The sequence below is a fragment of the Miniopterus schreibersii genome (assembly GCF_964146895.1).
Source record: "Miniopterus schreibersii genome assembly, chromosome: 6".
Taxonomy (NCBI): domain Eukaryota; kingdom Metazoa; phylum Chordata; class Mammalia; order Chiroptera; family Miniopteridae; genus Miniopterus; species Miniopterus schreibersii.
In genome coordinates this window covers 56035072-56050530 of record NC_138107.1, presented here as the reverse complement: position 1 = coordinate 56050530, position 15459 = coordinate 56035072, and the positions used below count along the sequence as shown (strand labels likewise).

The 15459-nt window shown below is 34.3% G+C and overlaps 1 protein-coding gene across 4 annotated transcripts in view; it reads left to right on the top strand.

The window, feature by feature from the left end:
• CDK19 (cyclin dependent kinase 19) overlaps positions 1–15459 on the top strand; it is a 100809-nt gene that overhangs the window by 35089 nt on the left and 50261 nt on the right. For all 4 annotated transcript variants that reach the window (XM_081141336.1, XM_081141337.1, XM_081141338.1 and 1 more), the window contains one exon: positions 6567–6642. In XM_081141336.1, coding sequence (XP_080997462.1) covers positions 6567–6642 — 76 coding nt within the window. The remainder of the gene's footprint in view (positions 1–6566; positions 6643–15459) is intronic.

The window sequence follows — 15459 nt, the reverse complement described above, 5'->3', positions numbered from 1 at the left end:
TCTACCCTGAGCCACACCGATCAGGGCTGACTTGGAATTTTGAATGAAGGAAATAGTATATAATGAAGATTTTTTTTAGGGCAAGAGATATATTAATTGATTAATCGGTTTTTAAGGAAAGAGATTTAAAAAAGGCAGTCTTTCTAAAGAATGAAGGCAAAAAGGTAAAATGTCAGATTCCTGTGTTGCAAGGGAATTCCAAACTTGAATAAGGGAGACTATTACTGTATTTTGGTGATGTTTAGAGAATGAATAGATGATATATTTGATAGATTAAAGCATAAAGAAGGTGCTAGTATTATTTGACATTATTCATTAATAAGGGGAATACAAAGAAACGATGGTACCTTATGGTATAAGATTTTAGTATTTCAGAATGATTTCAGAGGACTGTTATTATTTAAACCAAAAAAATTCCTGTTAATTAAAAATGTTATGATATTTCTGGGCTGGCATGGCTCAGTGGTTGAGTATCAACCTATGAACCAGAAGGTCACCATTTGATTCCCTGTCAGGGCACATGCCCGGGTTGCAGGCTCGATCCCCAGTGTGGGGCATGCAGGAGGCAGCCGATCATTGACTCTCATAAAATTGGTGTTTCTATCTCTCTCTCCCTTCCTCTCTCTAAAATCAATAAAAACATTTTTTAAAAATGTTATGACGTTGAACTGTTTATGAATGAAATGATATAGTGTCTGAGTTTTATTTCAAAATGATCAATCAAGAAAAGGGGAAGCAGTGGAAACAAGACTTGCCATATGTTGATAGTTGTTGAGGCTGTATCATAAAGTATTACTGTCATTTAAAAAAATATATGTTTTTATTGGTTTTAGAGAGAGAGGGAGAGCAAGATAGAAACATGGATCAGCTGCCGCCTCTCATTTTGCCCCTACCTGGGGATCAAGGCTGCAACTTGGGCATGTGCTCTGATCAAGAATCGAACCCATGACCTCTTGGTGTATGGGTTGACATTCAACCATTGAGCAATACCTGCTGGGATGTCATTTGTTTTTTTTGTTTGTTCATTTTTGGAAAATTTCATTACAAAATGTTTTAAAATATTATGGTATTACATAATAGAGTTCCCAAGTAAGGAATCATTACTACTAGGCTGTGCGAATATTGAGTTCATGATATCGAATAACGATACTAATGTAAAAACTAAATGATCTTTTTTGAATTTTGTTTTTCCAAACTTTTATTCTTTATTTTGTGTGTGTGATATGGAAGTCTCTTAATCAGCTAAGTCAAATCATCACATGTTAAATGAAAGGGATATAACATTGATTTATGCCAGCATTCTTCTTAAAGAAAAAAAATATGTTGGCAAGACTCAGGTGTCATATTGTTTGAAGAATGTCTTATTGGTAACACATAGTTACAAAAACTGGTAATACTGTACCATCTTGGATACTGTTATTCTGATGATTTAATTCGTTGAATTCTCTTAAGGACGAATTTATAGAATTGTCTTCTTAAGGAATGTAAGAGTGAAGTGCTCAGAACTTGTTCTTTTGTCTCTTTTTCCCTCTCTCTTTGTCTCCTTTACTCCTTGTCTCAAGTTTTTTCCTGGGCACCAAAAAAGTTATCTATGTGCTACTTTCTCTAATCCAGTGTCACTTGTAGTCTCCTCTATTCAATGTCACATGTAGTCTCAAGGCCTTTCTTTCAATCTGAAACTACTATGATAGGCCCTCAGTAAACATCCTTAGGACATCTCCTCTTTGAACTTCTCAGATATTTTCATTTTTGGTTGGAGTTTTTTTCTATCTAAAAGAATCATTTATGAGTTGAAGAATCTTCTGAGATCTGACCCAACTCTTGTTCTTAGCGATATCATCCTCCCTATCAGCCAAGCTCAGAATCTCAGACTTATTCTGATTTAGTCTTCTTAATTATCTATTCATTAGGTTCTGCCAATTCCTCCTTAAAAATTACGATTATAAGTGTTCCTTTTTCTCTCCAGTCTTACTATTACCACTTTGATATGGAGATTGTTGAACTTGGAATTAGAAGATTGCATCTCAGCTCTGCTTCTAGCTGCTGGCCTAGTTTCTTCATCTTTAAAATGAGGAGGTTGTAACAGGGTTGTCTTAAGCCCTTTTTGAAGCTAACTTTCTATTATACTAATCCATGTTCTCACCTTCTCACATTTACAGAAACCTCCTAATTGTTTTTCACACTTCTAATCTCAGGTCTTCCTAATAAGATTAATCTTCATACATAGCTTTCATTGCCTTTAGAATAGAATCTTATATTATCTGGTCTCCATTTATTCACACCATCATTTCTCTAGTTAATGGTGTTATCATTCACACAATTAGAGAAAGTGGAAACTTCATGTCTTCAGAGTCAGTCTTTCCTTGATAATGCAGAATCAAACTGGTTATCAAATCAAATCTATCAGTTCTGACTCAGAAACGACTTTTGAATCCATATTTGTTCTCCTCTCTTACTCTAATCTAGTCCTTCATCTTTTCTTACCTGGATGTTTGATGCAACCTACGGAATATTTAGTCTGCCATCACAGTTATCATTCTGAGCAAAGATCTATTAATATAACTTCTCTGTTCTAAGAACCTTTTGCTCCACACTGTTTACACATGCAGTATAAGCTGCTTTGCATAGCTTACATCGTCCCTTCCCTTTTCTAATCTGTCCCTTGCCCCTTGTTATCATGCCACCAGCTTCTGGCCATAATAAATACCAATGGTTTTCTGAATATACCTTTAATTTTTCTCATGCTACACTTCTGCCTGGAATTCTGTATCCCCTCATCCCTTCTCTGTCCGGGAAACTGTTCTCTTAAAGGCATTACTCATGTAGTTAGTTTCCTTTCTTAAAGCTCTGAAAGAAATAATAGTTTCATTTTTTCTGTGCCTGTTGTGCATACCGTTTGGGTACAGAGGGAGTCATATCACTTGTTTATATTTCCCACTCACCCAGAATCTTTTCCCAGCTGGATTTTGAACTCTGTGATATCTAGGATAGTCTAATTTTGTTTCTAACTTTGTTCATCCTCAGAGTTTGGCATAGTGTTGGAGCATGTACTATTTATTCAGTAGTTATTTGTTGGTTGATGTAAAATAAATTAGCAAGGTTCTTCTGTTTCCCTTAGAAACAAAAATGAATTTTAACCCTATTAGTTCTAAGACTGAAATTTTCCCCTCAGCCTTGCTTTAGCTTGAACTCCTTAGTCTTTTCTTAAAAGATGCTTTTAGATTTTTGTCTGTCATAGGTCCTTGGGACCAAAGATGGTCTGAACACCTTATGGTGGTATTGATAGGAGCCAAAAAGCCCTGGGCCTGTTTAGTTATGATTATAACAAATGGAGCTTTGGCCAGACCTTAACTATACAGTGTACTTGTGCATACAGGCTGCTGCATGGTGCTTCACCTTGCTAAAAGTGACTAACGGCTGGTCACCAAGTTTATATGTTACTGAAAGGTACAAGATTATCTTTTTCATTAAACCAATTGCTAAGATTTCATTTAAGACATGTTCCTACTGAACTTGTTCCTCCCTCCCTCCCTTCCTTCTTCTTAATATATCTTTATTGATTTCAGAGAGAGGAAGGGAGAAGGAGGAGAGAGAGAGAGAGAAACATCAATAATGAGAGTCATTGATCGGCTGCCTCCTGCATGCCCCCGACTGGGGATTGAGCCCGCAACCCGGGCATGTGCCCTTACTGGGAATCGAACCAAGATATCCTGGATCCTAGGTCAGTGCTCGTCCGCTGAGCCACGCCCGGCCAGGCTGTCTGTCCTTATTATAGTAAATAATAAACTACTTTTATTTAGAAATAAAGTTGCTTTAAGAAAGAACTAAACTGCCTCTAGAAGCCAGACTATCATAGCATAGGCAAGGTTCACCTGCTTTTCAGCCTTGCCATGTAAAAGAGAAAATTATACCCATGGCATTTAATATTTTATGTGCCTGAGACATACAACCTGTGGGGTATGAATTGTCACTGCCATTTGAAGGAACTCCTAGAGAGGGTCACGCACATTGCTTGAGATCAGTAAAGCTTCCCTGCCCCATGTGCTAGTCATTGAAATATTTGTGGGCTTTGTGGCATCTGAGCAAAGGTTGGCATTGACATAGTATTGTGGTGAAAGTGAGTCCCATATGCACCCTGGGATTCTGCCACTTCTTCATATGGTGAACTTCAGAGGTGCCTTATATATCATTACTTACCACATAACAGTTAACATATAAGAAAAATGGTAGTGATACATGTACTTTGATTCTCAATCTAAAAGTTGCAAGTAGTTCTTAAGTTTGCAGATCTTTTGTTATTTTATTATTAATTTAACAGATGGACATTATATTTAAACTTATTAAGTGAAATAATTACTGGGTTTGTTCCTAAATCCTATCCACATAATTCAGAGTAAGAAGCCTATACTTCAGTCTGTTTTGCTCAAGCTTTCAAATGCCTTTGATAGCCTAGATGTGAAATTCAAAAGTCATTAATGAGATGTGTTAATTTTGTACTTTTTGATTCACTGCAAAAATTTTATAGTTTCTATAGCAACGATAACCTATCCAGACTGTGTAATATTCTTTACAATGTTAAAAATAAAACTGTGCAATTACATGAGCTTCTGGAGCACTTCGTTTAGGGAAACTGAGGATTGAAATACTTGTTTTAAAAAATTATGATTTCATATTAAAATTTTGTCAGAAAGTTTACATAATTTTGTTTTAATAATTATACTTAAATATTCTGTAATAGATACCTGTTAGTTAATTATTAAATTATGAAATTACATTGTAAGAACTGTGTTAGGTTCTTAGGCACAAGTACTCTCCTACACATACCCACACATATATTTAAGGTAGGGGGGAACATTTGGCTTTAATTACATTCAGTCACCTGCTGTTGGTACTTCTTGGTGGCTTCTGAGTAGTCTGAAGAAGTCTAGTTTTATGTTTGGAGGAAATAGGACAGAGATAAAGGAAAAAATGATCGCTTAAGCTTCCCATGTTTTTGACTTTGTTCTTGAAAACATGTCTAAGATATCACTTTAAAAATACTAAAGATTCTTTTAGTAGGTGACTATTTTCAGAGTGTCAAATTATTTTGGCTCTTTTCTTTTTTCCTTTAATTCTAATTTAAAAGATAACATAATATTAGTACTAAAGCTAATTAAACATAACTTCTTACATCTTAACTGTTTTTCACTTGTTACGTTACCTCAACATGTCTAGATATCTGTATATTTTTATATGGCATAATTTGTGTGTATTCTCAGTAGTATATGGTAAACATTTTCCATGTGACCTTCATGATTATTTTATTAATTTATAGCAGTCCATCCTGTTGATATATCTGGTCTGTTTTCTGTTTATCAAAATGCTGCTTAATTATCTTGAATGCCATGTATTGGAAGAAAAATGGATATAATTTTCAAACTGGGGGGGAAAGTAACCATAACTCAGTTATTTGCCCCAAACGTAAATGTTTGTGAAAATCTTCAGAAGGCATTTAAAATGATGTTTTAAAATGCATATTATGAATAACCTCTTAAGTTGATTTATCTGCTTGTGAGCAAAGAATGGGGAAAAGGAGAAATAGGTAAGTAGGGCAGATGTGGCACTGCATAGGTACTGTCATTTGACAAAACCATCATGACATGGTGATACCTTGCTGAGGCTCTAATATAATCAAAAGAGAAAATTTGGAAGGCATGGATTATACTACTCTTATCAGAACAACCTTTGATGTGACCCACATTTGTGGCATTCAGCTGGGGCCTTGGTGTGGCTGCTTCTGGTGTCAGCACCCTGAGGATAATGTGTGGCCCTAGCCACTCATCTGATAATATTACTATTTTTATGAACTGTATCACCATTATTGAACTACTATCTTCACTTGGTTAAGCACTCTGGTAATTACTGTGGTTTCCCAGAATTCCTAATCCTACCTCCATTATTTGGAAAATTCACTGTAACTACTGGGTTTTTCCTAGTGTTCTTGAGAATGAGATGTTGGTGGCTGGAGTTTCTAAGTCTTTCCAAGGCTTTTGGTTGAGTTGAGTTTATGGGGCTTTTGAATGTTCTCTGTCCTAGTTGAGAACAACGGTGTCCGAGGAGGTCAGCATTCTTCTATAGCTCCTCCCTCCTACTAAGGATTCTAATACTATGAAATTACTTTAAATGAATATAGGAGTTTAAAATCTGGCATTTATTTTTGTACTTAATGTTTATAATGCTTTCGTAGACTCCAGATAATTAAGATAGGAGTAGAATCATCTTGCAATATACTTGAGTTTATATTTATGCTTGTTTACTTTTTGAAACCAGTGCCTTGTTCAGTATTCTGTTCTGTTTTAATTTTGAATTTTATGTTTTGGCTTTGTCTGGCTTTTTAATTGTGACATGAGTTTCTTTCAGTATTTCATATTTCTGTTGTTGAAATATCAGAAATAATAAGCAAATGCATGCATGTGAGAGTGTTCACATATCACTGAGAGACTAGTGCATTTTCATTGTTTTGGTAATTATAAGTTTGAATCTGAAAATGTGTAGAAAAAAAATAAAATTTTTTTGTTTATATGCAGAAAAGATGAAAAGGAATATGCATTGAAGCAAATTGAAGGCACAGGAATATCCATGTCGGCTTGTAGAGAGATTGCAGTAAGTGGATATAAATATGTTATTTATTTTGTTACTGATATTGGATGATGATTGATATTAATATAAAATAGTTTCATTAATGTATACAACACATGGTTATTTCAAAGATGTTAATTAATGATATTTTCTGTAAGATGAGAAAAGCTGTATAAACTTGTTGATTATTTGAAAATCATCTTTGAACATTCTCATAGTTATATTTAGGATTTATAATCTTAGGAATATTGAGTTAAATGATGATTTAATTAATTTAAATTGCAATACAATGTAATTAATAACTTAATGTCTGTTTTTCTATAATTTTAGAACTGATATCTGTCTTTATAGAGAAAAGGATGATATTATTATTATGCATATTAAATATATATTTTTTAAATATATTTTTTGAAATACATGTTTTAGTGCTAGATTTTACTAGTTGCTAGAAAAATAATAGGATAGAAAGAAAGATCATTCCTACCTGGGGCAGGTAATTAAAACAATCAAAACTAGCATAAATTTTGCAAAACTAGCAAAAATAAATGCAAAGACAGCATAAATTTTTTTCTCTACCATTCCAATAAAAAGAAAGATCATTCTTGGTTTTTGTCTTTATTAAAATGACACACATATGCATTTAAGAAATGATTGTCCATAAGAATACCTAATATTTACTGAATATTTACTAAGTACCAGGCTTACTAAGTACTTTCAGGTATTAATTTAATTTTCACAACAGTCCTATGAAACCAGTACTTTTAATATCCCCATTTTATAGATCAGTAAACAGAAGCAAAACCATAAATATGGCTTACTGTTATAGTACCTTATTTTAGTTATTTTCTTATTTAATTCTTTTTTTTTTTTTTAATATATCTTTATTGATTTCAGAGAGAGGAAGGGAGAGGGGGAGAGAGAGAGAGAGAAACATCAATGGGGATCCAGCCCACAACCCAGGCAAGTGCCCTGACTGGGAATTGAACCCCGATCTCCTGGATCATAGGTCAATGCTCAACTGCTGAACCATGTGCTTGCTGGGCCTGTCTTTTTTTTTAACCATTTGCCCAATGCAGGTCTGTTCTATGACTGGCTGTTTGTGATACTGCAAAATACTAGCTGTTTGTAATGTCTGTTTTTCTTCTTCTTATCTGGAACTGTCTTCCTATCTGTTCAGTTATGCATGGTATGTAGATTCATTCTCAGAATTTTCCCAGACGCATAAAGAAATCATGTATTACAGCTTGGCCAGGGTGGCTCATTTGCAATCGAACCTGCAACCTAATTATGTGCCCTGAGTGGGAATTGAACCCGCAGTCTCTGAGTGCATGGAACGATGCTCCAACTAAATGAGCCACCTGGCCAGATCCAAAACATGTAATTTTAGAACTGGGATTAACTTTTTCCACCTGAGATAGTTATTCCACTTAGTATTGTTGCTTAATACCTATTCCAAAACTCAGTGGCATAACACACCTTTTTTTATTATGCACATGGATTCTGTGAATTGGGAATTCCAAAAGGGCACAACTGGGAATGGTTTTCTCAGCTCTATGATGACTGGGGTTGCAGTCAGGAAGACTTGAAGGTTGGGATCAACTGCTGGGGGCTGGAATAATCTGAATAATCATTTGATAATTTGAAGGCTTCTTCACCACCATGTCTGGCACCTGGGCTGAGAGAACTTGAAGACGTCAGAGCTGTTGGCCACAGCACCTACATATGGCCTTGCTTCTGTGCAACATGGTGGCTTCATCATAGTCATACCAGGCTTAAGTGTTAGCGAGTGAACAAGGAGAAAGTTGCATTGTTTTGTTTTGCTCTTTTGGACAGAGACTCACAGGCTATGCATTGTCACTTCTGCATTGTGTTGATTACAAGTGAGTCATAAACAGCTAGACAGATTTCACCTCTTGCTGGTAGAGTGGCATATTCCAGAAGAGCATGTGTTACCAGAGATATTATTGTGGCCATCTTTGGAAAATGTATTCTGTCACAATAGTCAAGTCCAATACTTGATATTATTTTTCATTTCAAATCTATATTTTATGACTTTAGAGCTAAAAGGTCAGGAAATATTTATCTGTATCTGTGATTGGTGTTTAGGACTTTAGGAGTCTGTGAGCTGAAGGTTGAAAACATTTTCTAAAATGGTTTTTAAAAAATATATTTTTCCATTACTTTGAAAATTGCCTTTTTAAAACTTTTTTTCCCCTGAAAGTCAAAATTGTTTAGGTATTTTTTTCCCTTCCCTTACTTTAAACAATTATAGAATGTGATGGATCATTAGTATATCTAGTTTATGTACAGTTTTCATTGTTGTTACCTGTGAAGATATATTAAACAGTTTCCCATTGATAAGAAAGAAGGAAAATTTACCGTGCCATCTGTATTTATGCAGAGTTTAGCTTAAATGGAGAAATATTTTTACACTTGATCTTAGCCAAAAGGTCAAGAAACGATGGAAACATTTAAAAAATACAATGAAAAAATAAAAGAGAAAAGACAGCAGGACAAAAACTTGTGTCCTTACCCTAAAGATTGAGTGTACAGTACTCCATGCTTTTTCTTGTCAGGCAGTTTTCTTGCTAATGGAAGCCATAAGCCAACAAAGCTGAAGAAGCCTATCTGTCTGCTAGCCAGAAAACATATTGGACAGTGTGAATTGTTTTGACCAGAAGGTGGCTTATTTTGAAAAGGCTGGAACCTTCCCTCTATTTGAATTTGCTCCAACACAGAAACCTTGTCTTACAAAATCTTGTAAGCAACAGTAACGATATAATTGAAGAGGTCTAGATGAAGCTCTTTGAACTCTGGATATTTTGTGAGTGGGGGCAGAACAGTGAAGTCCTCTTTCAAATGACATTTTTCCAGAATTATTCCCATTTTTTCCCTTGTCTCAAATCAAGGCTTTAAAAGAATTGGAAGTTACGCCATTTTCTTTCTGAATGCAATTCTGATGTTTCTTAGTGAAGCTAGTTTCTCTTTTTTGTCCTTTAAGAGCATGCTGATGCCATTGAGGATTCTTGTTTTGTGAACCCATTTTGGAAATTAGAAAGACCATTGAGAGATAAAACAGTGCAAAGTAGGTTGCCATTAAAACTGATGGAGTACCTGGTAACACATCTGGTTCTGTTGCTTTGGTGAAGGAAGAAGCTCTATAGGTCACCATGAATCGTTGCTTTTACATTAGCATCGCAGATTGTGCCAAAGATCATGAAAGAAGTCTTGTCCAATGTATTAAACGTCACTCTTTATTCCTTGAATCACTGCCTTGTCAAGAGCTTCTCTTGAGAAATGGGAGTAGAATATTGCAGGGAAATTCATTGATTCTCCAAAGAACAAGTCTCAACGCACTGGGAAATTCTGATTCCATTTGCTGCTACATAACTTGGTGAATCAGTTAAAGCCACTGGCATATTATAAAAAAACCATTCTGCTTACTGTTGTAGCAGTTTATTCAAAAGAAACAGTAATATCTTTCTAATTGTAGTTGATTTTTGTGAAATTAATTTTAATTTTCTTTTAAATTTAATGTCCTTTTTAATCTAAGCATCCTTTTTAAGTTGGGAGAATTTAATTTATCATTAATGTGTCTATATACATATATGTAGTCCTTGTCGAGTGGCACACTTGAGCTCCTGTTTCCTGTTTAACTTGAGTCTGCCAAAGCCTGTGACTGTCTTAGGCATGTCCAAATAATGTCTGAATATTCTACAAAGATTATGTAATACTTCTCTAATCTTTCTATAGAAAGACTCTTTTTCCATGATTTTAGGTAGTGGTCCTCAAAGTGTAGTTCCTAAATCTTCAGTACCAACATTATCTGGGATCATGTAGTGCACACTGTTTCTACGTGTCATTCATTAGATATTCTTCTTTGTCATGATTTTTAAATTAAAGTTTGATAAAATGTTTGAACTATGGGTGGTACAGTGATGGATACTTTTAATAAGTAGATGAAATACGAGTTTATGACTTGGTTTATTTTTTTTTTATACAGAGAGTATTTATTAATTCTAAAGTATACTATCAAATTAAATACTATAAAAATGATACATATATTGGTATATTTATGATTTCCTTACACTTACGTATCCTTCATTTTAAAAGTTCTTAAAATTTAAGTGTTAGATGTGGAATTAAGGAAATGTTTTACGTGTGTAAATTAATTACTTTTTTTCCTATTGTCTGCCTAACCTGAGCTCAGAAAAGAAGTTCAGTGTTATTTACATGACTCCGTTTAATGGTCCCCATGGATTTAAAACACAGTTAGCATTGTTACACTTCCTTCCATAGAGAAAATATATGCTTTCTTAATAAATGTATTATGCTTTTGTTTATGAAGAATGTTACTCAGTAATGCCAACTATTTTAGAATGCTAAAATAAAAATATTTACAACAAGAATACTTTAAAATTATTCTTATAAAAGAAAGATGTTCCATTGTTTTTGGTCTTTTACTTCATCATATAAAAATGCTGTAGAAAGCAAACTGCATGACAATTCAAGGTTCAGAGATTTGGTGATCATTTAAATGTAAGTTTTGCCAAGGTACTAGAAAATGAAATAAATGATAGCACCATTATAAAGGCATTGAGGACTCATTAGACTTTTAATGAATTAAGTACTTAAAGCCCACACAGTACCTTGTATATAGGATTGTTCAGAAAATGTTGGCTTAGTTTAAATGATCAAGTTAATTTTGATGCTGTTAACCTACTATCATAATGTCTTTTTCATTTAGTGAGTAAGCGATCAGATATGTTAGATATTTGAACTGGCCCTCAGTGCTCCAGAAGGCATTGTAAGATGTAAACTAGGAGGAGAGTGAAAGAAAATATTAAGTATTAATGGAAAATAGGAAATATCCTACCAAAATATTAACAAAATCAGTCTATAGACCTGAAGAATTGAAGAAAAGATGATTGCCTAATTGATTTGAAAATGAATATTCACAAAAACGACAACCCAATTTAAAAATGCACAAAGCACTTGAATAGACATTTCTTCCAAGAATTATTCAAATGACCATTAAGCATTTGAATAGATGTTTAATATCATTAGTTACTAAGGAAATCAAAACCACATTGAGATACTACTTCACATCCACTAAAATGGAAATAATAATAAAAGAAAAATAACAGCTGTTGGCAAGGATGTGGAGAATCGAAGCCCTCATACATTGCTGGTGGGAATGTAAAATAGTTTAGATGTTATGGCAAACATTTTGGTGGTTCTACCAAAAGTTAAGCATAGAATTACCCTATGACCCAGCAATTCTACTCCTAGGAGTATACCCAATAGAACTGAAAACAGGTGTTGAAACAAAACTTTTACAGAGCCTGGCTAGTGTGGCTCAGTGGTTGAGTTTCAACCCATGAACCAGGAGGACATGGTTCTATTCCCGGTCAGGGCACATGCCCGGGTTGTGGGCTTGATCCCCACCCATTAGAGGGCAGCCAATCAGTGACTCTTATCATTGATGTTTCTATCTCTCCCTGTCCCTTCCTCTCTCTGAAATCAATAAAAACATTTAAAAAACCCCACAAAAACATGTACACAAACGTTTATAGCAGCATTATTTATAATAGCCAAAAAATGGAAACAACTTACATGTCCATTAGCTGATGAATGGATAAATAAAATGTCATATGTACATACAATAGAATATTATTCAGCCATAAAAAGAAGTGAAGTACTGATACTTGCTATAAGATGGATAAATCTTAATAGCATTAAGAGTTCTGAGACATAGTCAGGAAAACTGTTTGACTTAGCATTTCCAAACTTACTTGAGCCTAGAACTTTTGGGGGGAGGGAATCGACTGCATAGCTATTAATATCTTACATAACATCAGTTGGGAGACATTGTCTTAGAGCATTGTAAATTTGTACATATTCCCGCGTGTAGATTTATAGTTATAATCACATTTACATCTGGGAAGACAACACAATATTCACTGAGTTATGTTTTAACTTACATCCTTCATAATCTGTACAGTTATTTCTGTTTGGAAATGGTTCTGTTTTGTGATTGCTTATTTCTAGGGTTCAAATCCAGTAGTTCTGATGTTGATGTGGATTGTTGTTGGCAAAGCTATAGACATCTAGTTAGGTATTGCTTTGGTGAATATTCTTGAATTTTGTATTTGTAAAACTTTTGCAACAATCTTTTGTATTTCACTTTGTTTAGAATCATGTATTTTGAGAAAGGATGGGTAGTGGGCAGAAAAAGGTGAAATGGGCTGTCAGAAAAAGGTTTCACAAAGGACAGGATGCTTGAGCTGAATCTTGAAGGTAAGGTCTGATAATGTAAGGTACACAGCAAAGATACATGAAATTGAGGATAGTGAAAGTTAAAAAACAAGCATGCTTTCTACAGATGGTATGACTGTAATATGGTTTGGTTGAAAACAAAGTCTTGATTTCATTCTGCTGTAGTACCTTAATTTTACTTAATTTAGTGACGGAACTATGTTCTTAATCCTGGCTATTCATTTTGTAGTTACCTTCCTGATCAAACAGGTGATTGGGTAATAGATTGTGTTTGTAATCCAAACACATCCTTTGACACCAAAAAAACCCCCAACCCAACAACTAAAAATATATGCCCTCATATTAATCTGTACATGTATATGAGCTATGTTCTCTTGATATTCTGAAATTCTCAGCCTTGTTTTTTAAAAAAATCTTTTATTTTGGTGCTCTCTTTATAGATAAAACAATCTTAACTAAACTTCTTTAATTTCAATCTTGTCAACTTTAGAGATGATTAATATGTATAACTTATAATGTGCTATTCCAAACATATGTACACTGATTCACTTTTTAGAATTCATTCAAGTCTTAGTGTATGTTATAGAGGCTTCATCTTAGTACATCCTTTTATAGTTTTCTCTCTGAGTTTTCAGAAATTATATAGTTTTTCATTACCTTTTCAAGTTGGTCATACCAAGAATTGACATGTAAAAACTCATTTTACTATAAAATGATTCTTGTTTTTGAAGTGGAAATTATAGGGTCATTAAGATTTTTGTCTGAGTACTCTATTAAAAATACTTTAAAAAAAAAAATATATCTTTATTGACTTCAGAGAGAGGAAAGGAGAGGGAGAGAGAGAGATAGAAACATCAGTGATAAGAGAGTCATTGATCGGCTACCTCCTGCATATCCCCGACTGGGAATCGAACCCTGATCGCCTGGATCCTAGGTCGATGCTCAATCGACGAGTCACGCCCGGCCGGGCTATAAATACTTTTAACATAATATCCTAGAGCAGTGGTTTTTAAACTTTTTTGACAGTAATCTATTGTTTTGCCTCTCTCTCTTATAACAATGTGCACTGGTGTTTTCAGTTACTTTCTATTTTAGTTTAGTTCAGGTGATTTCACTTGTTGGGGGAGTGGAGAATGCTGGTTGCAACTCACTAAACTGATTTCATAATCCACCAATGGGTTATAAACTGCAGTTTGAAAAATAATATCTTAGAGTAAATTATTATGGAAATTAACTTTTAAAAATGCTAGACAGTCAGTAAAAGGTAGCAAATAAAAGTTACTTACAATTATTTGTTTATTCTGTCTTCGCTTTGGTCTCCCTGTGCCTGAAATATGCTGGGCACTCAAATGTTGATTAATACTTTGACTTTTTTTTTTAAAATCATTGTTACTTGCTGGGTATTTTCTGTCATACCTCTGCCTCATCTTCATATCCTAGGTCAAGGCCTTATGGGAAAAAATGGGTAATGGGCAGAATTCTGTGCAGTGGAGACCTTGGGAGCTTATTCATGATGATTATGTAGGGTGTATCCTTAAGGTGAAGGCCACAACATATGCCAGTTATGATACTCCTTTTGTCAGGGCAAAACTCATTGGTCATTAACTTGGATCTTATCCACATGTAGCACTTGTTCAGTCACTGAACAGTGATTGATTATAAGGTTTTGAGCCTGCCTCAGTGATTTGAGAAATACTGGTGTAATTGCAGGAATAATGGACACATAGAGGTGGGCAAGTGATATTCAGTTTTGGATCTGTGGATTTTGTGGTACTGTCTTTTTACTTTAAGGAGGAAAAAGGATAAATAAGGAAATAAACATTTGTTAGGAGTTTACTTATTGAAACCCCAAGGCACTAAAAAACACACAAATACCCAGAGTCAAAGACAAATTTAGTTTTGATGATTGTGAAGGTAAAGAAGGTTTTCTGATTACCCCTCAGTGAATCAAAACACACCTGAGAATTCCAGGTAATTTAGGTTTAACTTTGTAAACTCTTTATTTTGATTTGCATCTGAAACATATTTTTCATATTTAAACTTTGTATATTCAGAATCCCATTGATTTATAAGAAGCATATACAGCTTTCTCATGGAATACATAAAAGATTAAACACTCATACCTTAAAAAGAACATATATGCTATTATAGTTGGGATGTAAACTTATTTATTACAGACCTCATTTGGTTTCAGATATCTCTCTAAGACCAAGTACATGTATTTCTTGATGTCAGAGAGAAGAGGAAACCAAATTGGAAAGGGAGATAACTTTCATATAGCTATATTATTACAGAATATACTGAAGGAGTGTTTCAGGCACTTTGGTGAGGAATTGCTATGGCATTCCCCCATCCAAGCATATCTGTCTGTAACAAGTATCTCCTATTGCCTGGAGTGGTTAGCCCTTTTCACCTATGTATAACAACAAAACCAGTTGTTATTTATCAGGAACTTACAGTATGCCAGGCATTCACATATATGATGTCGTTTAGTCCTCATAACATTTTTGCATATAGTGGTGGTTATAAATAAGAGTAATAACTATAATTTGCCAAGTACTT